General features: G+C 37.7%; 1 protein-coding gene across 9 annotated transcripts in view; it reads left to right on the plus strand.

The window, feature by feature from the left end:
* Nucleotides 1–25,701, plus strand: part of RERE (arginine-glutamic acid dipeptide repeats) — a 466,101-nt gene that overhangs the window by 309,676 nt on the left and 130,724 nt on the right. For all 9 annotated transcript variants that reach the window (XM_069079575.1, XM_069079574.1, XM_069079576.1 and 6 more), the window contains one exon: nt 3,131–3,229. In XM_069079575.1, coding sequence (XP_068935676.1) covers nt 3,131–3,229 — 99 coding nt within the window. The remainder of the gene's footprint in view (nt 1–3,130; nt 3,230–25,701) is intronic.

Below are 25,701 nucleotides of genomic sequence, written 5' to 3' on the forward strand. Positions count from 1 at the left end.
GCAGATAGAGATTCTCTCCCTTTGTCATTAAGAGTTTGTGTGTGTGTGTGTGTTTCCATAAACAGTTCTGAAGATCAATACATCTAATAATTGCTAACAAGAAGAAGCAAGTCACTTTTCTGTCCCACCAGATGTGCATGTAAAGAAAGAATAAGCAGCTGTGAGGGGGCTGGGCACCTGTAGCCTCTGACCTCACCCAGCCCCCCAGCCTTTTCTAGTTCCCAATGACTAAAGTAATGACTGCTAGTGCATTAGTGAGCAAGTAGGAACCAGAAGAGAATCAACAGCAGGACATTTGCTCGGGTCTAAGGGACAAATCCAAAAAGGAGAAGAGAGCTTGTCTTTTCAAAATTTGTTAGTGACTTGGAAACCATAAGTCTGACCTGCATCCACTGGGATGGAAATAGAGTCACAAAGCTGGTGAAGGTGGGGAGAACAGAAGTAGATGGATAAGCAGATATCCTCTTAAACACGACAAACTTTACCTGTGGTGATGCATTTAGAAGCAGTGGTTTCTGCTGGGTGATGTAATATAAGCAGTGTATTTTCTTGATTTATAGCCAGGCAAGGGAGGATTGATGGTGCCAGACCTTAATATATCTCTTACCAGCTGCTTGCAGAGATGAGAGGCTGATGGAGTAGAGAGATATGTGGCTTATGCTTTTCTTTTTGTGAAGTTGCTTTTTCAGTATCATTTTCAAATAGGAATAGTCTGTATGCCCTACTTTTAGAACATATTTAGTCCCATTTTTCTGAGTTCAGTTTGACTGTGAAGAGAAAACATTAATTATCTTTTCCCATAGTTTTTTTTTTTTATGTATCTGGGAAGTGAACCTAGAAAATGAAAAGTACCAAGCACTTTACTGTGGTCTGGGGTTACAAAGGCAAAATTATAGACCAAACCTCAGAGCTACAAAAGAGGTAGCTAGTAAAAAACATGAAGTTGAGAGATGGAGTGTTGTATTTGAGAAAGAGCAAGAAGGTTAGTGTTACTGCGTCATAGGGTACCTTTCAGAGCAATGAAGTCTAAGGAAAGTAAGCAAGAGACTAGGTTGGGAAGGTCTTCAAATGCCCAATAGGGAATTTCATGTTTGACCCTGCATATAATAGGGAGTCGTTGGAGACTGTGTGTGTGTGTGTGTGTGTGTGTGTGTGTGTGTGCGTGCGTGCGTGTGTGCGTGCAGGGCATAGGGCTGTGACAAGGACAGACTTGCCCTTTGTTAAATCACCTGGGTCCCTGAGAAAAGGATGGGTTGGGGGAGAGGGGACTTGAGGCAAGGATTTCAACCTAACAGGCTGTTACTTTAGTTCCCATATGAGATGAGGGCCTCATCTGTGTGGCAACTGTGTGAATGGAGAGAAAGGGACATATATAAAGAACAAAATTTGACAATAGAATAGTTGTATGGAATGAACTTGAGAGTTGTCAAGGATGAAACTTAGGGGATGAGTCTGGGTGATGGGGACAGTTAATGCTGCCTTTGACAATAACAGGGAAATTGGGAAGAGGTAGCAAGTTTATTTTGAACACATTGAGGTTTATATTCCATCATCTAGCTCAAGATGTCCAAAAGGCAGTTGGTGATACATTATTAGGATGAAGAAAGGGGGGGTTAAGGCTGAATACGTACATATGTAAATCTTTTGCCTATAGATAGATGATCACTGAACCCATGGAAGGTGATGAGATCAAGCCAAGATAGTATAGAGGAAGAAGAGAAACAGGCCCAGGATAGAGCCCTGGAGCATAACTTGGAGTATGAACTGAAGGAACATTGAGCCAAGGAGACTTGAGTGTTTAGATAGGTAGAAGAAGAAACAGGAGAAGGCAATGCCACCAACATCTGAAGAGAGTGTTCAAAAGTACCAGAACACCAAATAGCTGTGTTAAAAGCTGTGAAAAGGTCAAGATGGATGAAGATTGAAAAAAGGCTATTATATTTGGCAGTTAAGAAATCATTGGTGACTTTGGAGAGAGCGGTTTCAGTTCAGTGATGAGGTCAAGAAGCTAGATTTTGAAGTGTCTAAATCAGTGAAAAGGGAAGAAAGGTAGGAAGCAAAGTCTATAAATACTTTTCTCAAGGAATTTAACTTAGAAGGGGATTTGAGAGATATAAGGTGATTGCTAGCTGGTAAGATAATAGTGAGAGGGCTTTTTGTTTTGTTTTTTAAACACTGAGGAAAATATGACCATATTTGTAGGTGGCAAGGAAGGAGCCAATAGATCAGTGTGCATCAAAGATTAGACAGTGAGGAGGTTTGATAGAAGGACAGAGGGGAATGGAGAGAAGAGGAAGAAACAGTAAGATTGGGCAGTGTTTTTGACATGTGTAGAGAAAATGAATAGTCAGAGATGACCCCAAAGTTGAGAGCCCTGTTAACTGACAGGGAAGGACTGTTCTGATAATAGGAAAGTTTGGAAAAACTTATTGTTGCTATAAAAATATATGCCCCAACACTCTCAGCCTGAGCTTCACAAAGCATTCTGGGTAGTCAAAACAGCGAGTCTTTTGCCATCTCTGCATTTGAAATCTTTGCAGCATGTCTTGATATGGCCACATCTTCCACCACCTTGGTATAACTTCCATGACAGAATGAGTCCTTGAAGGAGAAAATGTATTTGATGGTCTCATTTAAAAGGGACCATGATATAATGGACAAGGTGCATGTGGTATTTTTACATTAAGATGCTTGGGTTCCCATCCTAGCTCTGTTACTGGCTTTCCTGCCTGTGTGGTTTTGGGCAGCTCACATCCCCTTTCTGGGCCTCAGTTTCCTCATCTATAACTAAAGTCGCCTATTTTTCCTTTTATCTGTAAAACCTAGCATCTTATAAAATGGCACATTTTATTTTGGCTTTAGGCTCTTTTGAGTATGAGAAGAATATAAATCCCCTGATTTTTAACTCTTTTTCCTTTACCCTTCTGCTTCTCCAAGAAAATGTACAGTTTATGCAGATAAGAGTGGTGAAGGCAAATAGAAATGTAAAATCCATAGAGATGAGCCTTCTCTGTTGTCTGTTGGTTTATTCTGTTTGATAGAGCAAATGCAGGTAGCACCCCCTGTTGATTTGCTTATAGTTTTAGTTTATATATAATTTGCTGACCGAAACTTTTATTACATTTTTTAGCTACATGAAAGCAACTATGATGCTGGAAAAGCCCTCCAGCGCCTGGTGAAGAAGCCTGTGCCCAAACTGATTGAGAAGTGCTGGACTGAAGATGAGGTGGTGAGTAATGACCTGGACCTTAGCGATGGGGTGGGGCTGTTGGTCTCCAGTTTGTCAGAATGCAGCCAGCCTGGCCCAGAGCAAAGAGGGCTGAGTGAAGTCAGTGATCCTGACCAGCCAGGGCCATGCTGATTAGGTGTGGAAAAGTACATGGAAGCGTCTCACCCATACAAGGAAAATGGCATTAATTGTAGGATTCCAAAGCATACAGAATGCATCTCTGATTCAGTGCCTGTTGTGAAGACTCACCAGAAGCTCCAGGGCTGGGGGATTTGTTCTGTGAAGTCTGGATTCAGTTGAAGGGCCTCACTTGAGGACCTGGAGGGCCATATGTGGCCTCGAGGATGCAGATTCCCCACCCCTGCTCCAAGGGATTGATAGCTCCCTTTGTAAAGTGGTCCTCTTCTCATTTAAGGGTGTGCCTCCTTCCAGGCCACTACTTTGCTAAAAGATTACTTTGCTAGCTAATTCAGTGTTTGGAACCATCCAAATTACAGAATTAGGTGGTACCCATTATCTTCTGACTTAAAAGGGGTAAAGTATTAAAAAAACAGGGAACATAAAATTTGAATATAGTAATAAAAAAAAATACTCCATTGCATATGTTAAGAGTCATAAAAGAGACTAAGAGGAAGAAATGAGTTGTGAGCAGAAAAGAGACAGCTTCACAGAGCTATACAGGCACACATGGACATACAGTTACACTGGTAGAGATAAGGAAAGTAAAACTTTAATCAGCTTTTGCAGGCCAGTCGACCACTGGGGCCTCTTACTCACTTGTGGATACCAAAGGATTTCCTCTACACATTAAGGATGTTTTCCTCTACTTTTTTTCATGGGACGTGGGAAGTCCTTTCATGTACTATAAGCTACTTGTGGGCCACAAGTTGTGCAGACCTGAGCTATTGTGACTTTAGGGTGTTGCTATTAAAGAGTTCTGGATGTATTGTGTTTTTGCAGTTCTAGACATAGGGATATCACTTGTTGATCCTTGTCCTCTCCAGGCTGACTCAGGCACCCGTCTTCTAGAGCATGCTGAGAAACGTAGCAATCAACATTTCATTATGTGTTTTACTAGTCCCAGAAGTGAACCTATATTAACTAGTATAGTAATTGAACATATTTGAAGGAAGCATTGTGCCTTTGGGATTGGAAGTCTTTGACATGTGGGTAGTTAGTTCAGTGTGAATTTCTAGCTTGTGAGGCTTGTTGATGCAATTGATAGTTTAAGAAAAAATAGCCAACCTTGATTAACCCTTGATTAATTAAGATGTGAAAACTTTCTCTTCGTGTCACCTAAAAATCATTCATGCCACAATTTGGGGTAAAAGCATGGCAGCCCCTTTGGCTCTTGTTGTCATATATTTAAATTCTCATCCTTCATGTTTTTGATTGAAGTAAGAGTTTAGGCAGATGTGTTTACATTAAACCAGGTGTATTCTTTTTGAAAGAGGGAGGGCCTGAAGAAAATCTTGTGAAATCAAAGAGAGTCTGACTTTTAATAGGAAAGTAGGAGGATGGTCAAGAGCTCTGAATACAGATGCCTTGCAGAAGTCTTTAGGGTCAAGGGAATCTTCTTTTACTCCTCCTGCACGGAGACATAGAAGACATGCTAGTATTTGGCCTGTTTGTACAGTTGGAAATGCCTTTTACCTTATCCCCTTCTCCTCTGCCTTGATGTTGCCTTCCAACCCTCTTCCCCAAATTCCCCACCCTCAGATATATAAATGCCCTTTTTGCTCTAGAACATCTGGTGTATATATAATACTCTAACTCTTGCATCTATGGGGATAATATGTTAACTGTGCTACCGTTGCAGTCAGAATTAAATGATGGAAGGTGGAGCCTTCAAAACATACTCACAAAGTTAATTGAAAAATAAAACGTTGCAAAAAATGAACACCATGAGTACAGAATAATGATCATTAACTCCATAAATCATTGTCATTCTGGTCACATTTTACCACATTTGCTCTTGTTCTATTCCAGCCAACTTTTGAAAAATGTTTTGGCAGCCATCTAACTATTAATGAGCCAGCAGTGAGACTATTCTTACACAGAGAGAGAGAGAGAGAGAGAGAGAGAGAGAGAGAGAGAGAGAGAGAGAGAGAGAGAGAATGTGTGAAAATAAGTATATGTGATAGATAGGCTGGCATACAAAACTATGAATGTAGTCTCACCCTGAACCTTTAAGTAGATAACAAGACAGTCTTCATCAACTAGGCTCAGCCCAGGGAAAGAAAGAAATCTTCTTTATCTTATCTGTGAACCACAGGAATCAGAGAAGAAATGGGTCCTAATTATGATTAATTTCATAGAGAAATTAATACCTACCTTCTTTTGTCTCCTAGTCTCTTGCCTACTTATGACATTCTGTTTGTTCTACCTGACTACATAAATCTTTACAACAGTAGAGTTAAGGAGAAAACAGATTTTCTAAAATTCTGATAGTTTGGCCTGTACTGACATAATGTTCAAAGGTTCCTTGCTGTTCTTCCTCCTTCTCTTAGATTTTATCCTGCCTTTTCTCCCACCCTACTTACCTTTCAAGACCCAACATATACCCTTCTTTCTTCAAAAATCCTTCCCAGGACAACTCAGATGACCATATGATCTCTTCTTCCTTTGTTCTCATGGCAATGTCTTTGCTGTCCATTTGACAGTTCCAAAATAAGATATGATAGTTTTTGTATTGTTGTATTGAATTATCCTATTTACTTGAGTTACTTAATATGTATTTGTTTTATCTTCTCAGTAAGATTGTAAACTTTTTAGGTCAGGCACCACGACTTGACTATGACTTCTTTATCTTACAGTACTTAACCTATTGGTTATCTTTGTTTCATTTATTAAGCTTTCTCCTTAGTGGGTATTATTTGGGAATAGAGGGAGTTGACAGGAGTTGATGGTAAGCAAGAACAGATCCTAAAGATATAATGGACTCTTTTTGGATGTGCATTGCAATTCTATAAAATAGGTGTCAGAGGAGCACATTTGTTAAATGCAGCATTGAGTTGGTAGCAAAGCATCAGTTTTGCCCCAGACTTAACTTTCTGCTTCTGTCCATTCATTGGATAGTAGGTGATTCAAAAGATAGAAAGCCTCATGATAAAGTAATGGGGAAGGGTTGGTTTTTAACCTGATTTTTTCAGTTCAGTAGTTAATTTCCTTAACATAGTATATATGTATATATGTAAAGTTTCTTACTATAAAAGTTGCCCTGGGACTGAAATTTTATAAGTTTTGCTAAATCCTAGTCAATTTTGCTTAGGTTTCCATCAAACAAAGGGTGATGCCTGACTGTTCTTATAAATAAAAGTTATCTATAGTAACTTGAAAATTAGCTTTTCAGACCTATCCCCCTATCAGATTAATAGAAATTAATTCAGATTATAGAAGCAGTGTATAGCAAGTGCATGTCTTTAACCAATACATACTTGCATTTATTTATTTATTTGTAATTAAAGTGTTGTGTTATCATTCACCCGTGTCAATATGACTTAGTTATGAGGAAGAGGGAATAATTTAGATCAGAAGTTTTTTTTTTTAAGTCCTTAGTTTATTAGGTTTTTAATTAAATATGATGAGCACATTTAAATAACACAGAGGGCCCAGGCTGAGCTGCAACTAATCGAAACAGATTAAGTCACCCATCTACACTTGGGTAGTTATTCATTCTGTTTGTTTATGCATGTAGGCTGAAGGCAGCCTTCCTTGTGGCTGGGCTGCTTGGTGCTGCCTGGGGATTCCTCTGCTGCTGTGTGAGGTTGGCGTCTTTAATTATCATTCAGCTGTTGATTATGGAAAACACTGGTGATGCTAATTGAATTCTCTTTAAAATTCAAGGACTATATTTTCCTTGCAAAGTCTGGCAGTTTGGCCTATGTTTCAGGTTCTTGCCACTTAATTTTTAATTGAATTGTAGTTTTCTGTTTTTCTTTCTATTCACTCAAGTACATTTTGATATTTGAAATTGATTTGCTGTTGAATTTAACAAAAGAAGCAAAGGATTAAATAAAAAATGAGATTTTTTGCTCACTTTTGAGTGTAGGATGTTACTCTTTTATTCTGAATATCTGTAGCTTTTCTCAAGATATATTCCCCTCTTTAAATATTTTATTTATACCTGTTTTGATGTGATGTATCTGAGGTAAACAATCTAGGTTCAAATAACCTTTTATGTTGGTATACTAAGCTTGTTCATCCTTGGTGATGATAAAACATTGATTGTCCGTGTACATAGATTTGCAAGTTAATAAATTTTAAAACATCTAAATCCCTGGCTTCAATTTAAAGTTCAGTTTGTCATAAATATAAATGAAAACCCTTCCAAAAATGACATGACATAGCAAACTAATTTTCTGAATATTTGTAATCCAATGAGCCCCATGTGTCTGGTCAAGGGATTACTTACACAAAATGCACTCAGTTATTAGCATGGCTTCCTTCTCCAGCATCGTCTCAAAATGCCTTTGTTATGCCCTTTTTGGAATATCTGCTCAGGAAAACATTGTTTTCATTGTTCATTCCTTTGAAGTCAGGTGTCTGAGATGTGCTGGAAGACAGAGTTGCTTACTGGGGCAAAAATACCATGAATTTTATTTACTATTTGTGTGGCAGCTGTAGAAAATAGAATTCATAGCAAAATCGAAGTGTGTTTCTGGTAACAGCAGGGGTTGTTCCTGGTTTGAAAGCTAGGGACAGGGGAAAGGCAGGCATGGGGAGACCAAAGCAGAGCTTTTCCTCAGTGAGGTTCACAGTGCTAGTCTCCGTTTGCATAATGAAGTGGTTTTTAACATTGGAAGATAAGGTAGTGTCTAGCTTTAAATTTCGTATCGCAAGTGAAGTTAACAATACTGTTTCATTCTGATGAGACTAATTGTAAAAACTGTATGATTCCCAGACTTCGTATTTGAATCATACTGTCAGTTTGCGAGCAACATTTTCATCAGTGTGAAGCAGAAGAAAATTGAAAAATGCACCTAATAACTTTACCTGTTACCATGATAGCACCCTTCTTATTGTAGAGAGATAGATTTTTGTGAGAATGGAGAAAAAACTTGACTTATTTCCTTCCCTGTTATCCTCCCATCTCCTTTTAAGGTAAGTATCATGCATTTTCCTGTAGGCTGATAGGTAAATATGAAAGCAAGAAAAGGAAGTAGGTACAAATTACCATATATACACAACATAACTGAAGCATGACTGAGTTAGATATTTTAAAACAGGTTGTTTTCTATACACCAGAACCCGATTACTGTAGCTTAAGTGGCATACATTCTTAACAGATTCCATAGTTGAAATCAGAATATTAAAATTTTCTAGAATTTGGACTCAGGTTGAGATGATCATAATATGTTTTACTGTTTTCAGTGCTTTGATTAGCCGCTGTTTACAGGTCTCAATATTGTGAACAAAGCAGTTTATTATCAAGTCCTTTTGGAAAAGACAATGAATTAAAATCAATTATATGCAAAAAAAAATTGGCATGGGAAAATCCACGAGTTCGCAGAAGGAATCCACTGCTTATCCAGCTGTAAAGAAAAATGAATTTTTAAAAATCTTCGGCCACTGAAACAGGGTAAATAGTAGGAAGACAAAGAAATTTCCAAAAAAGTTTATTTCATCATTTCATGTTCCAAGAAAAGCTGCCTTCAGGAGAAATCTCAATATCCAGTCAGTGACCTTGGCTTCAACAAATGTGACTTTATTGCTTTCTCAATCTTGATCTTGTTTCTACTGCTGCCATGTAAGTTTGTTCTTTTTATTATTTTAAAACAATTTCATGATTTTTCTTATTTGCTTTAACCAACATGTGTTTTTTGATTCATCATCCCTACTGCCTCGTACTAAATATTTATTAGCACTAAATGTTTGCTGTACTCTTAAGTCCAAAGTGAAAAGTATTAAAAATATTTTAATTGGCTGGATGCCATTCTTCAGAGGGTTATTTCTGTAAGGATGCCAGGAAGCTAAACCCAAATAGAACACCATTTTGCACTAAATTATTCTTAGGTGTTCCAAAGAATATTTTTAAATTAGAGAGTCATTTTATGGTACATTCTTCATTGTTGCCAAGGGGGAAAAACCTACAGCTTGAAAGATTAATAAATACTGTAGCAGTTGGTTGTTGGAACTCTGTTTTCCATTTCATTTTTGAGAGGATGTAAAAAATGGAGATGGCTTACGCTTTCAGCTGCTCTCTGTCATCTTTCTGGGCTCATTTAAAAAGGAGAACAAGACACAAGGGGGCTTGAGAGATTGCATTTGTTCTCCCATAGGCAAAGTGCTTATTTTATAAATGAGGAGGACCAGAATACCTTCTCTCTCCTTTGTAGTTTCTTAGCAACAGAGCTACAGTCAATCTTAATGTGTCTATTGCATTGTATATGTTATAGCAGCATTAGATATAGAGCTGGAGAGTTTCACAGGTGAGACTGAAATTGGTCTGGAAACAGGCAATGGGAGAGCATGAAGGGTGAAAAAAAAGTAGAGACCCTGCCATGTAAGAAAGGTTAGACCATCCCAGCAGTCACTTCTTTCTTGGTTTAGCTTTAGTGTAAATCAAAGGCTCTCCCAAATATAGAACCAGTCATGGTCCCAGTAGCCTGAGAATGCCTACCTTCTAAATAATGCTGACCCATTTTTAATTAGTTGGCTGACAGTTGTTCTTAGTTCCATTATTCCATTAAAGAACTTTGGCCTTTAGTGCTAAGTTGTAGGACACATTATACCTGCTTGCGATTGGTGTTAGGTCACTAAACTCCAGTTTGGGAATGTTAAGGAATCATTATTATGATAGGAAATAATATGACTCAGTCGAGGGAGCCTTGATCTGGGGTGAACTTAGTGGACCTAGTTTCTCATACTAGCTTAATCAGTTGCTAGCAGTTTGACCTTAGGCTGGGCACATATCCTCTCTGGGTCTTTTTTTTTTTAATCTGTAAAATGAGATTAGATTTAATGATCTCTGAACTCCATTATACTTCTGACAGGTTCATACTTGCTTTCTAGAATTTCCATCAGTATAATCCAGAGTATTTTTGGATTGGGGGGGAGGTAATCAAGTCTTGACAGCATTGCTTTAGAGGCTGGACAAAAGATGCTTTATAATCACAAAGCATCTGCAGAGTAACACACTCAATCATCAAAACATTTGATTGACTCTGTGATCTTCACACAAAAGCCTCTCTTCCATCCTGCAAATGAATGTCCATTTGTTAAATTGTATGTGTGGAAGCCTTTCTATCCATCCACTATTTCTTTGTGATAAAATTATCTGAGCATTGACTGTAACATCTCAGGAGAGAGAGACCATCTTTTATTGATCAAATTCCATATTTCTTTTCTGATTGTAGTCCATCCCAGACTAGGAATTCTTATACCCGAGTCACGTGTCAGAGTTCTTTTTTTGTTTGTTTGTTTTGGCTAAATTAGGGAACTGCCCGTTATTAGTACTCTGTATTTTTTTGGAGGTCATATGAAGTGCTTTTGTATTTGTTGGTTTTTTTTTTTTCCTGAAAATTGCTTGACTATATCAAGATTTAAACATTTTTAATAGGAAGGTTGAAACTGGGAAAAGTAATTAGTCTTTTTCTTTCCCCTTACCTTTTTTCCTACTGGGTCCATTCCTGCTTATTCACAAGACTTCTTTCTGTTTACACTTAATATATCTTACTATGTACATAGTTTTTTGCCTGTTGCCTTCTGAATTAGAACATGAGCTCTTTGAAGGCAGGACTGTGTCTTTTTCTGACTGACAAGACTGACTGAAAAATTAGGAATAGTGTCCTCATTGATTCCACTGGTGATTCCAGAAGGAAAGCAACAACTAAAAGAAAGGTGTCAATACATAAAAATATTTATACCACCACCACTTTTTGTGCTGGCAAAGAACTGGAAACAAAATTATCAACTGTTATTTGGGGAATGAATAACAAATTGTGGCACATTAATATCATGGATTATCACTCTGCTGCAAGAAAGGATGAGTGTAGTGATTCACATGAGCAACAAGATGGAGGGCTAGATATTTTCTCTGATCATTCTCAATCTCTCCAAAACACAAAAGCCTTCTAGTACTCATGCTGCACTCATTCTATGGGGATGTAAGCCTCTAGTAGGCTTTTGTTCCTGATGGGATGTGCCCTACCCCCCAAACCCTGGTGGTTGTCAGGGCCTATGGTAACCTCTGTAGCCTGGAACTGGGGTCTCCATGGAAAGAAGGATGGGCACTGGAGTGTAAGGGTAGATTTTAAGTACCAACCTGTATGCTGTGTCCTTGGGTCTGTTGTTGCAGCCTTGGAACTAGTAGCATGAAAAGTGAGGGGAAGGATGCTGAATAAGCTCAGAGTCAGTGATTGTCAGTTTGGTTTTTTTTTCAGGGTCCCTGTGAGGATCTAATGATCTAATAATCGTAAAGCTCTTAGTAAAGTACCTGGTGCATTAGTAAGTACTGTATAATTATTAGCTATTAAAATGTGCTTATCATGTAAGCAAACATACTAATCTTGAAGACAGAGTGCATAGAGACAACCTAAGGATCATAGGTCTCTGAAAAGGACATGACAAAATGAAAAACTTTAATACCATAATGCAGGAAAACTGCCCAGAACTTTTGAATATAGAAAATGAAGTACCAATTGAATAATTCACAGATTGCTTTAAGAAAAACAAAAACAACTCAAGACTGTAAACTCCAAGACACATGTATTGGTTAAATTTAAAAATTCAGTTCTGAAATGAGTTCTGCAAAAGATCAGTATTATAAAAACGTGATACAAATACAAAGGAAAAGAAATTTGAATAGCACAAGACAATTCTGCAACTAACATTAAATGTAGAGAGTCATGGAATCTTGTGTTCTGAAGAACAGTGAAGCTCAGGATGCAGCCCTACTAATGTGAGTTTTAACCATACGTGAAAAAGATGGCTGTCAATTCAGTATAAATTCGTTGTGACTGCCCTGTGCAAGCGCTCTATGGAGTACTGAGAATGCAAGTAACAAAAGGACAAAGAGCTTGCAAACCAGTGTTCAGCAGCAAAGAGGTGCTTGAAACAATTTTTAGAAAAAAAAAAAAGCCGAATTAAAGAGATGATTAACTTTTTGAACGCCCCAAACCACAGAAAGACAGAAGGAGCAAATATGTGCAACAGCCAAGGACAGCAGCAGTATCTCAGCAGAATGACCAGTAGGAAATTTTTTTCTGAATGTGCACAAGGAGATAGGGTAAAGGCAGGAGGCCTTTGGGAGTAACAGTGAAGAGGCAGGGGTGTGTGGGTGGGGGGAGTGGCATTTTGGACAGAACCCGGCAGCACCCTGCCTATAGGTGAATAGATGGTGTTTTTTTTGTGGGACTACATTGCAACATGGTTGCATTCATGAAAGGGGGAGAGAGGAGTGAGAGGATAAAAGAGGAATGTGTGATGGGCTGGGGTCAAATCAAAGGCTAGCAATGAGAGAAGGTGACCCCTGTGATCTCAGAAAGAGAAGATCTTACAGTGGTGTGCGTAATTAGGTGGGGGAAGGTTTGAAAAGGGGGGAAAGGCCTTTGCTTTGGTAGTGGGAGAATTGTACTATGAGCGAAGAGAGATGATCTGTGAATTGAGATGGGGACCTTGCATTGGGTGTGTTCTGGGGCATTTTGTCCTTGAAAAGTCTACTCTTCTAGGATGTGGGAGGGAGTTGGAACTCCTGGGGGGTGGGGGGTGGGAATGGTACCTGGGACGTGGGGGAGTGAGAGAGTATGGATCGATCCTGGGAGATTTTGAGGCAAGTAGGCAAAGGAAGGTATCCAACAGGGGCTATAGCTCAGTGATGAGCTATGTAATCAGGGATGCCATGGAGTAGTATCCTCTCTGACACCTACAAAAAATGGCATTTTTCTGGGAGCTCGTCACAATGGAAGAGAGATCCATGGAGTAAGCTTTAAAGGGAGAGCTTAGGATAGATACCTTGGAAGCTTTGATTTGATTGCATGAGGAAGACAGAGAAAAGAGGGAGACTGCTAAATATGGTGGTTATGAATCAAAGAATGAGGGACTAGAGTAGACAAAAGAGGATGGATAATGAAGACAACAAGAGAAACCTTTCTTATAAAGGGGTGCAAAAATGGAAATTAAAAAGAATGCATAGGACTAGTTGAAGGGAGGAGAATCTACTTGACTGAGAGGGAAAAAGGGGTGAAGAGTGATATAACCTGATAAAAACAGGAGAGAAAAAGGAACTAATAAGTAGAACTTCAAAGAGAAAAGGGCAAGAAACAAGAGGAGGAAATCAGGATGAGGAGAGACTCAGTGGAAATAGGGCCACCTTAAAAAAGATTAAGGTAAATTTACATAACTGAAGGAACATAATACTGTGTTTATAGCAGAAGGGGGGGGGAATCATTACTTGACATAAAAACCAATATTAGAGTCAGATGCAGGAAAATATAAACCTAAATGACAACTTTAAATGTGAAAGAATTAAGTTCAGTCATTTTTTATCATGTCTGACTGTTAACTCTATTTGGGGTTTTCTTGGCAAAGGTACTAGAGTGATTTGACATTTCCTTTTCCAGCTCATTTTACAGATGGAAACTTAAGCAAACAGTTAAGTGACTTCCCCAGGGTCACACAGCTAGCTAGTAAGTGTGTAAGGACAGATTTGAACTCATGAAGATGAATCTTGCTGGTTTCAAGCCCAGTGCTCTATCACACTGGGCCACCTAAGGTCCCTAAACAATCCAAAAGACAAAATTAAACAGGGTATGAGGAAAAAAATTATAAAGTATCAGGTGAATTCAGAAAAGCAGGAGTTGCAATCATGCTATCTGATACAGTAAAAAAAAAAAAGGTTCACAGAATAAAAAGGGATAAACAAAGAAACTGTATTGTGTTGAAAGGAACCATAAATAAGAAACCAGTGTCAGTAATAAACTTATAAATGCCAAATACCTTAGCATCCAAATTCATAAAGAACACTTTATCTGAGTTACAAGAAGAAATAGTAACATAGTAGTGACAGGAGCCAAAAAGTAAATAAAAGGAGAAATTTGAAAAATTTCTGGAGAAACTAGAGTTAAAAGATACATGACATCTTTTAAATGGGACAGTAAAAGAATATACATATTCCTCTCTGCCACATGGAATTTTTACAAAAATTGACCACATACAAGGTTAAAAATATATTGCAAGCAAATCTAAATATTTAATACATCCTTTACAAACCATAAAGAATTAAAAATAATAATTGATTCAGGAACTATTAACAAAAGATAAAGGCTGAAATGGAAGCTGAATTTGCATTTTAAAAATTAGAAAGCCGGAGCAGCTAGGTGGTGCAGTGAGTAAGAGTGCCAGCCGCAGAGTTGAGAGGACCCAGGATCAGTTCCAGCCTCAGATACTTAACACCCACACAAAACTGGCCCTGTAACCTTGGGCAAGTTACTTAACCCCAATTGCTTTAAAAAAAAAAAAAAGATTAGAAAGCCAATAAACCTAAAATAAGCACAAAAGAGGAGATATTAAAAATTAGATGGGGAAAGACAAATTGGAAACAAAAATAACCTGTTAAAATAATGAATAAAACTAAAATCTGGTTCTTTGAGAAGATGAATAAAATTGATAACACCTTAGCTAATCTGATTTTAAAAAAGAAAGCAGAAAATCACATCAATTAAATAGCAAATGAACAAGGTGAAATAGCAAAAGCAGAAGAAATAAGGGTAATTAGAATTTATTATTCATAGTTTTTTCTAACAAAACTGAGAACACAAAAGAAATAGAGGAATATCTTCAAAATTATAAAATATCCAAACTGACAGAAGAACAGATAGAGATCTTTTGTAACCCAATCTTAGAAAATGAAATAAATCTGATTGTAAAGGCACTATTGGGGGTGGGAGGGAGAAAAGGCTGATCCTGATAGGTTCAAAGAAGAATTCAATCAAACTTTTAAAGTTTTATTTACAATAATTCACAAGTTTTTTTTTAATTGAGAAAGAAAGCACTCTCCCAGAATCCTTTTATGAGGCAAATATAGTCCTAATACCTAAACCAAGGAATGATACAACACAGAAAGAAAAGTAATATTATAGATTCAGATTGTTAGTGAATATTGACTCACAATTTTAAATAAAAATTTTTAAACAAAATTTTGTCAGAATGCAGTGATTTAGCTAAGAAGTCATTCATTATGACCAAATATGATTTATACCAGGGATTTTAAAGAAGATTCAGCAGTAGGAAAACAATCGATGTAATTAGCCATATTAAAAACCCAAACATCTGGGCAACTAGGTGGTGCAGTGAATAGAGCACTGGTCCTGGAGTCAGGAGGACCTGAGTTCAAATTTGGCCTCAGACACTTGACACAATTACTAGCCGTGTGACTTTGGGCAATAGTCACTTAACCCCAATTGTCCTCCAAAAAGTAAAAAACAAAAAAAACCCAGACATCTAAAACCAATACGTGCAGGAAAAAAAAAAAAAAACCTTTGAGAATGTACAATACTTCTTTTTAATGCTAAAAGCCCTAAAAAATATAAGCAAAGAGGCACTTTCCAAAAATATCATTAAAAGTGTATATCTAAAACCAAAAGCAAGCATCATATGTAATAGAAATTTTTCTAGTAAATATGGGACTGAAGCAAAGATACCCACTCCCCACTTTTATTATAGGAATGCTAGCGACATGAATGACAAAAGAAAAAAATTAAAGTCCTAAAGATCATTTAAAAAGAGATAAATACTATCCCTTTTTGCAGGTAGGATGATTTACTTGCAAAATCCTAAGGAATTAGCAAAGGTACTAATTCAGACAGCTTCAGCAAAGTAGCAAACTGCAAAATAAGTTATCAAAAACCAATAGCATTTCTGTATAATAATAGCAAAACAGAAGAAGCACTAACAGAAAAAGAAATCCCACTTCAAATAACTACATAGTGCTCCTTTGAGAAATAAAGAACAAGGTAAATAGCTGGCAGAATGTTCATTCCTCAGCTCTAAGCTGAGCTACTAGGATAAAAATGAAAATACAACCAAAACCAATTTATACTTTTAATGCTATACCAATCAAATTACCAAGGAAATACTTTATAGAATTTGATAAAATAATACCAGTATTCATTTGGAGAAAGAAAACATCTGAAATATCAAGAAAAATGATAAAAAGAAATGGGGATGAATGTGGAATAGCACTTCTAGAACTCAGAAGGGGGAAGGGAAAGGGACAGACTAGACAAGGGAAATTAAAAAACAAATGGAAAACAAATTTGATATTTTGTTAAAAATATTGCTAGGAATAATTGAATACATTGTGTTTGAAATTAGGCTTAGATCAATACTTTACATCATATTCCACAGTATATTCCAAATGGATATACAGTCTTATTAAAGATAATATAAAAAAATTGGAAGAGAAACAAATCATATACTTCTCATAGGTTTGGGTAGGAGGTGTATTCTTAACCAAACAAGTGATAGAGGCAGTTAAAAAAGATAAACTAGAAAACTTTTTTTACTCAAGACTAAAAAGTTTCTGTATAGGGGCAGCTGGGTGGCTCAGCGAGTAAGAGCACCAGCTCCAGTGTCGGGATGACCTGGGGATCAAATCTGGGCTCTGATACTCAGCACCACACCCAGAAATAACTGGCTGTGTAACATTGAGCAAGTTACTTAACCCCCATTGCTTAAAAAAAAAAAAATCTTCTGTACAGACAACATTAATATAATCAAGATAAGGGAAGTGGTCAAATGGAGGGGGTAGGTGGGAATCTTTGTATCAGATTTCTCTGATAAGGATTTGGTGTCCAAGGTATGAAAATATTTAGTAAATATGTATAAAACTAATAGCCATTCCCGTAGCAATGGAAAGATCTATATTAACTGATGTATAGTAGTATAAAAAGGGCCATAAAATTAATATACTCGTAACACATAATATAAATTAAAAGAATGACACATCAAAAAATCAGAAGTGAATGTAGCAAAATTGTAGAGATCAAGTAGGACTCAATAAAGAGATAGGCTCTAACACCTCCATCCCAACCCTTAATGGGAGTGGGAGATCTACAGGTCTACATTGGTCTACAGGTCAATGCCCGATCTACATTGCGCATATTGTCCAACTTTTTCTATGTGTAATGATTAATTGTGCTGATTTTTTTTCTGTCTAAGAAAATTCCATTTGTCATATGAGAGGTTCCCTGAGGAGAGGAGGCATAATACTTGGGATAATATTGTTGGTGTAATAAACAGAAAATATCAATACAAACTTATTTTTTTAAAGAATGACAAACATGATGGACAGAAGAATGGAAAGTCTTGTAAACTGATGAAAAGTAAGGTAAGCAGAACTAAGAAAACAATATTTACTATGACTTCCAGTGGTCACCCAGCTGGCAAATGTCTGCAGCCTTGGAAGAAGACTTGGGTCTTCCTAATGCCAGGTCCAGTGCTGTGCCACCTAGCTGCCTCTATAGACTGTGATTATAACAGTGTAGATGGAATGAAAGACAACCACAAAAAGGTAAAAACTAGATGTTGCAAAATGATAATGATGAAAGTTGGATCCAGTGAAGGAAGCATTATGATACAACAGTTCTCCCTGCACATACCTCCTCTCCTCCCCTTTGCATTTCTTTGCAGTGGTTGAAGTCCAAGGTTCTGGAACAATACATATAATGTTAGGTATGTTTTTTTGTTGTTGTTTTGTTTTGCTTTGGGGGTTTGGGGTGTGTGTGTTTTGTTTGGTGTTTTGGGGGGGGGTTTGGCTGTGGTGAACAGTTTTGCCAAATTTTTTCTTCTACTTCTCCCCCCTTCATAAAAATTCTTTGCTGTAAAGGATGACTTTCTGAAACACAATAGGATGAAGGAAGAGTTACAGGGGAAATTTAGGTGATTTGAAAACAAGATAGAAATAAAAAGCTATTTTAAAATAACAGCACTCTCCAATTTTTGGATTTCTGGAATTCTTTATTTTTCTACTCTGTCTTAACTTGTCAGTGAACAAAGAACACCTATCAGAAACATCTTGGATTTCTATGTAACATTATTAGCTATCTTCTATATGCAGAGCATTGCGTTTTGTGCTAGATGAGATACCCAGCAAAAGGGAGACATGTTTTTCACCCTCATGGGCCTGATTGTCTCCTCTGTATAGAATCAGAAAATTAGAACAATTCTGATAGCATCTATTCTAGCTTGTCTTAATGAACTCTTGAGTAATTTTTATTTTTTCATTCAAACTCATATGTATTAATCCTTGTTAAGGAGAAATGGGCCAGGCAGAATTCTACATCCCCTAAAGGGTTTGCTTCTGTATAGACACCATTTATATATCAGTCTGACTGTATTATTTGGTATGACCTGTTTTGGGGCAAATTTCTGCCTCTATTCCTTATTGCTGATATTGGAGCAGTAAAGGACATGTTGGCCAAGCCACTATGAGTCTGGTTCAGCAAGTTAAAATGAAACTTCACGTTGAGATAAATGCCCAAAGTTCCATCTACAAAGCTAATGTCAGGAAAAGTAGCTGTTTGGTGTGAGGGGATGGCCTCAGTATGCCTTGAGGGTAGGGACACCCATATTATTATTTGGCACTTTTCCCTGTGTGGATATTTCCTGATAGATTTTATCTTATGAGATGAGGACTTTAGAGAACCAGAGTTGTATGTTTTACTTACTGAAATGGCCATCTCCACCTTGTAGAGAGTGAGCTTCTCAGAACGTATATAGCAGGAATCATAACCTTGTGTTAGAGGCCTCTCTAGGGAAGATGACTAAAAATTATCCTTCCCTTCACTAGTTCCATGGTTAAAAGCTTGGATCACAAGGAGCAGTTTTTTGGGCTGAGGCAAGTGTCTCAGTGCTAAGCATTGGAAATGAAAGGGAACCCATGCCTCAGCTTCGGGAGACACGGGGTACCTCGTCTGTAGTGTGCTTGATTGTCTAGGATCTTCATCATTTGCTTCCTCTGTCTCTCTTCTTAATATCTGAATACTGATTTGTTGTTTAGTCATTCAGTTGTGTTTGACTCTTCATGAACTTATGGACCGTAGCACACCAGGCCCTTTTATGTACCGCAGATTCTCAAAATCTGACCAAGTTCATGTTCGTTACTTCCATGACACTATATATTAATCCCATCCTTTGCAATCCCCTTCCCCTTTTGCCTTCAGGCTTTCCCAGAATCAGGGTCTTTTCCATTGAGTCCTCTTTTCTCATTATGTGGCCAAAGTATTTAAGCTTCAGTTTTTGACCTTCCAGTGAATAGCCTGAATTAATTTCTTTTAAGAATTAACTAATTTAATCTCTTTGCTGTCCAAGGGACTCTCAGAGTCTTCTCCAGCTAGACAGTTTGGAAGTGTCAGTTCTGTGGTACTTAGCTTTCCTTATAGTCCAACTCTTACAACCTTATATAGCTACTGAAAAAACCATGGCTTTAATTATATGGGCCTTTGTAGACAAGGTGATGTCTCTGCCTTTCAGGATGCTGTCCATATTTGCCATAGCTCTTCTTCAAGGAGCATCTTTTAATTTCCATGACTGCACTTTTCTTCAGAGATCTTTGAACCCAAGAATATAATATCTGGCACTGTTTCCATTTCTTTTCCCACTTTTTGCCAGGACATGATGAGACCAGATCTTAGTTTTTTTATGTCAAGCTTCAATTCACCTTTCACACTCTCTTCTTTCACTTTCATCAAAGACTTCTTAATTCCTCTTCACTTTCTGCCATCGGAGTGGTATCACCTGCACATCTGAGATTGTTGATAATTCTCCAGCAACCTTAGTTCTGCCTTTGGATACATCCAGCCTGTCATTTTGCATGATGTACTCTACATATAAGTTAAATAAGGTGACAATATATGGCCTTGTCATACTTCTTTTCCAACCAATCAGTTCCATATTTGGTTCTGACTGTTGCTTCCCACATATAGGTTCCTCGGGAAACAAGTAAGTTGATCTGGTACTCCCATCTCTTTGAGAACTGAGAAGTTGCCACATTTTGTTGTGATTCACACAAAGACTTTAGTGTAGTCAATGAAGCAGAAGTAGAACTTTTTCTGAACTTCCTCGTTTTCTCCATAATCCTGTGAATGTTGACAGTTTGGTTTCTGGTTCCTCTGCCTCTTCGAAAACCAGTCTGCTCTTCTGGTAGTTCTTGGTTCACAATTTTGCTGAAACCTCGCTTCCAGAATCTTAAGCATAACCTTGCTGGCATGTGAAATGAGAGGAATTGTTGGGTAATTTGAACTTTATTTGGCATTACCCTTCTTTAGCACTGGGACTAAACCAACTGTTGAGTTTTCCAAATTTGCTGTCATTTTGAGTGCAGCACTTTGACAGCATTATCTTTTAGGGTTTTAAATAGCCCGGCTGGAATTCTGTGACCGCTGCTACCCTTGTTAGTAGTGCTTCCTAAGGCCCACCCGACTTCATTCTTTAGGGTGTCTGGCTCTAGCTCAGTAACCACACAGTTGTGGTTATCAGTGATGTTAAGGTTTTTCCTTAATAGTTCTTTTGTGTATTCTTGCCACCTCTTCTTAATCTCTTCTGCTTCTGTTAAATCCCTATAATTTTTGTCTTTTATCATGTCAATTTTTACATGAAACGTTACCTTGATATCTCTTATTTTCAAAAAGAGATCATTTGTCTTTTCACATTGTGTTGTTTTCTTCTATTTCTTTTCGTTGCTCATTTAAGAAAACTTTTTATCTGTCCTTGCTATTTCCTGCAATTCTGCATTTAATTGGGTATATCTTGTCCCTTTTCCCTTACTTTTTGCTTGCTTTCTTTCCTCAGCTATTTGTAAAGTCTCATCAGCCACCCATTTTGCTTTCTTAATCTTCTTTTTCTTTACAATGTCTTTTCTTGCTGCTGCTGTACAATATTGTGAACCTCTGTCTGTGTTTCTTTTGGCACTCTAACAACCAGATCTAATCTCTTAACTCTTTTCATCTCCTCCACTTATATTCATAAGGGATGTTATTTCAGTTGTACTTACATAGTCTGATGATTTTCCCTACTTCAATTGAAGTCAGAATTTTGCAATGAAAAGCTCATGATCTGAGTCATAGTTGGCTTTGGGTCTTGTTTTAAGTGACTGTATAGAGTTTCTCCACTTTTGGCTACAAAGCATATGATCATTATGATTTCTATATTGACCATCTGGTGATGTCCATGTATAGAATCACCTTTTGACTTGTTGAAAAAGAGTGTTTGCTATGACAAGAAAGTTATCTTTACAAAAACTCTTTTAATCTCTGCGCTGCTTAATTTTGTACTCCAAGACTAAACTTGCCTGTTACTCCAATTATCTTTGGATTTCCTACTTTTAGCATTCCAGTCCCATATGGTGAATATGACATCTTTTTTTGGCATTATTTCTAGAAAATATTGTAGCTCTTCATAGAACTGAGCATCTTTGTCATCCATGGTTGAAACGTAAACTTGTGTTACTGTGATGTTGAATGGTTTGCCTTAGATTCAAATATATATCATTTAGTCATTTTTGAGATTATACCCCATTACTCCATTTTTCCTAAGGGATCCTTGCTCACAGTAGAACATGTAATGATCACCTGAATAAAATTAACTCATTCCTATCCATTTAATTTCACTGTCACCCAAGATGTTAAAGTTTTACCTTTCTGTCAACTGTTTGACCACATCCAGTTTACCCTGGTTCCCAGATCTTACATTCCAGGTTCCTATAAAATATTATTCTTTATAGCATTGGACTTCAGTATTCGGACACATCCACAACTAAGCTTCCTTTTGACTTTAATCTTGCCACTTTTTTAGTACTGGAGGTATTTGTAACTGTCCTCTACTCTTCCCCATTAGCATATTGGAAATCTTTTCGCACATCTTCTGCTGTCATCTCTTTTATCATCTTAATACTGTCCGTGGGTTTTGTGGCAAAGATCCTGGAGTAGTTTGTCATATCTTCCTCCAATTGATCACCTTTTGTCAGAACTGTCTACGGTGAACCGTCTGTTTTTGAGTAACCCTGCATAGGATAGCTCCTAGTTTCATTGAGCTATGCAAGCCTTTGTGCTTTGACAAGGCAGTGATCCAGGGTAGGGGGGAGTGCTGGTACCACTGGATTATTGTGAACTCTGTACATTGAGAGATGAATTGATCCCTCTTTGTCATCTGACCCTTACTATGAAACATCTTCATCTACCTTGCTTTTCTCATACTTATTCATCACTCATGTGACTTATGGTTAGTTGAGATGGAGTAATATAACTGTGAAGAGAAATTAAGTCTTGTAGACACTTCTTTGTTAATGAAGATACTTTGACAAAGATCATTTACATAGTCTGTCCCATGGTCTCCCTCCCCAAGCTGGAAAGGGCATTGATAATAGACTCTAGGAAGCCTTTTGTCTTATTTAATCATATCTGCTGCTCTGGCTGGTGTGATATACCTCTGTTTCCTAATGGTTCCTTTCAGATACCCCAAACCTGTAGCTGCTTTACTTACATTTGATCATTTGTTGAATGAATTCCTCCCCTATTAATTTTTTTTAACTTTTTCTCCCCTGATTTGGAGCAGTATCTATTGTTTTTGTGTATACATTTTTATTCTTTACTATCTCCCCTAATTCAAAGACCAGAAAGCTTAATTTCCTCATTAAAAATGAGGACCTCAGAGGTCTCCTTTCCTCATTAAAAAAATGTGTACCAAGAACAGAGAGACAAAGAAGGGAAGAGAGAGGGAGAGAGAAAGAGGAGGGAAGAGAGAAAGAAGAGGGGGAGAAAGGTAATGAAGGAAAAGGGGAGGAAGAGAGAGAGAACTTGACATTAATTCTACCTTTCTGTTTGAGTAGCCTTTGTAAAAAGCACAGAATGGTGGTGTCAGATGACCCCGGGTGCAAATCTCAGCTCTGCCATTTACTATCTCTATGACTTTAGACTAATCACTTTGTTTCCCTAGGCTTCCATTTTCTCATCTGTAAAATGAGGTGAGGAAATGGGCTAGATAACCTCTGAGATCCCATCCACCTCTAAATCTATGATCCTGTGGTCGTGTTTGTTTTTTTAATTTCTTTTTTTAGACTCAAAACACCATAACACAAATACAGAACAGAAACAAGAACATCATAAACTTATATACAAAATAAGAAAGGGAAAAAAAGCATGTTGTGTGCATAGCAGAACAAGAGAAGATTCAGAATATGTAGCAAGAAATTTTCATTTCAAGAAAGCCTGTATGATAAATACTACATGTAAGAGCTGTCCGTCTTTTCTTGGCTTCCTTGTAAATTTTCTTTTGTTCTCTGCTGTGCACTTTTTTACTGTGTTCTGTTCCCCCTACCCCCCACCATTAAATTCAGATATATTTCTCTATAGCTATAGATAGATAAATACCCATATGCATACATATATATATATATAGACACATACCTTCCCAAACAAATTCTGCTCTTGATTTCTCTTCTGTTTGTGCATCTCTCTTGTTTCCTGTCCCTCCTGCCTCCTCTACTTTACTTCTTCCACTACTTTTGCCATCCTCTTACTTTCCCACCCCTCTCCAAGGGTCCTTCCCCTATCCTCCCATTCCCATAAATCTAAACACCCTTCTATAGCCCGCTATAATCTGCTCCCTCCTCCTCCCCCCTAGAGATCTCTCCCTTATCCTCCCATTCTCATTGTTGTAAACACTGTTCTCTGCCCCTCTTTTACCTATTCCTCTACCTTCCCCTCTACAGATCCCTTCCTTGTCCTCTCCCCCCTCCCTATTCCCTTACCATTTTATTTCTTCTGAATTTAGAAGACTTTTATACTCTTCTAAATATGTATGTGTGTGTGTTGTTCCTTCTTTAACTTAACCATTCCTGATGAGAGTAGGTTACTAGAACTACCAGCCCTCTTCCCCCATCTAATTCCTCTGTATTGATTCTTCCTCTTGCACCTCATTTGTATAAAATAATTACTCTTTTTATCTGTTCCTAAATTATTTTACTTTTTAAATTCATATCATACTTAGGTTTATCCCAGTCTTTCTTCTTAGCTACCTGATTATTAATAAAAATCTTAGACATATGTTTTGCATTTTACATATTTAAAAAATAAATGGTCTGCCCTTAGCGTATCCCTTGTAATTAGTCATTGGTATGTACCTTATGTTTCTCTTGGCTCTTGTATGTCAGATCTTTTATTCAGTTCAGGGTTTTGTTTTGTTTTTTTAACAATTATTTGAAAGTCTGACAGTCGGTCAAATGTCTTTTTTTTTTTCCATTCAGGATCATGCTTAACTTTGCTGGGTATATTTTTGGCCAGAGCCCCAGTTCTTTTGCTCTTTGATATATAGTGTTCCAAGACCTGCGGTCCTTTAATGTCTCCACTGCTAGGTCTTGTGTGATTCTAATTGTGATACCATCATATTTATTTATTTGTTTGTTTGTTTAAGCAATTGGGGTTAAGTAACCTGCTCAATGTGACACGGCCAGTTTTTTCTGGGTTTTTTCTGGGTGGGTGCTAAGTGTCTGAGCCCGGATTCGATCCCAGGTCATCCCAACTCTGGGACTGGTGGTCTTACTCGCTGTGCTACCTGGCCACCCCGATACCATCATATTTAAATTGTTTTATTCTTGTTGCTTTTAATATTTTATCCTTGAGCTGAGTGTTTCAGAATTTGACTATGATATTCCTGAGTTTTCTTCCTAGGATCTCTTTTTTTAAGTGGTGATTGATGGATTTTTTCTATTTCTACTTTCCCCTCTTGTTCTAATCCTTCAGGATGATTTTTTTTTTTTGGCTTTTTGGAGGGGGGAGCAGGCCAATTGGGTTTAAGTGACTTGCCCAAGGTCACATGGCTAGTAAGTGCTAAATGTCTGAGGCTGGATTTGAACTAAGGTCCTCCTGATTCCAGGGCCGATGCTCTATTCACTGCACCACCTAGCCACTCCCAGGACAGTTTTGTTTAATTACTTCTTGTATTATTGTATCAAGATTTTTTTTTACCATAACTTTCATTTAGTCTGATTATTTTTATGTTTTCTCTTCTTGATCTATTCTTCAGATCTGTTGTTTATCTTATAAGATGTTTCAGTTTCTCTTCTATTTTGTCATTATTCATGTTTTGTTTAATTATTTCCTGATCTTTTATAATTTTACTTCAGTGTCCTTCTTTGAAAATGAACCCTGGACTTTCCTGTTTCCATAATAGCTTTCTATGGTTGGATTCTGTCCTTTACCTGTGCATTTTTTGTAATAGCTTAAGTTTTGTAATCATGTCTAGCCTTGAGGTATGGGGGATGGTGCCTCTTCCCCAATTCTTAATTTTTTTCCACTAGCCTGGAACCAAAGCCAAACCTCCAACCTCCTGTAAGTGGTCACAGCCAGGGGCTTTCTGCCCTACTTCTTCTATACTCACTTGGCATGTGTCCTTTCCTTCTTGTCCTCTACCCTCTTTATTCTCCCCTTGCCCCCCCCCCCCCCCCCCCCCCCCCCCCCCGGGCCCCCCCCCCCCCC

The sequence above is a fragment of the Petaurus breviceps genome, unplaced genomic scaffold (genome assembly GCF_028583685.1).
Source record: "Petaurus breviceps papuanus isolate PSGF00001 unplaced genomic scaffold, PetGlider_PUasm1.0 91041, whole genome shotgun sequence".
Taxonomy (NCBI): domain Eukaryota; kingdom Metazoa; phylum Chordata; class Mammalia; order Diprotodontia; family Petauridae; genus Petaurus; species Petaurus breviceps.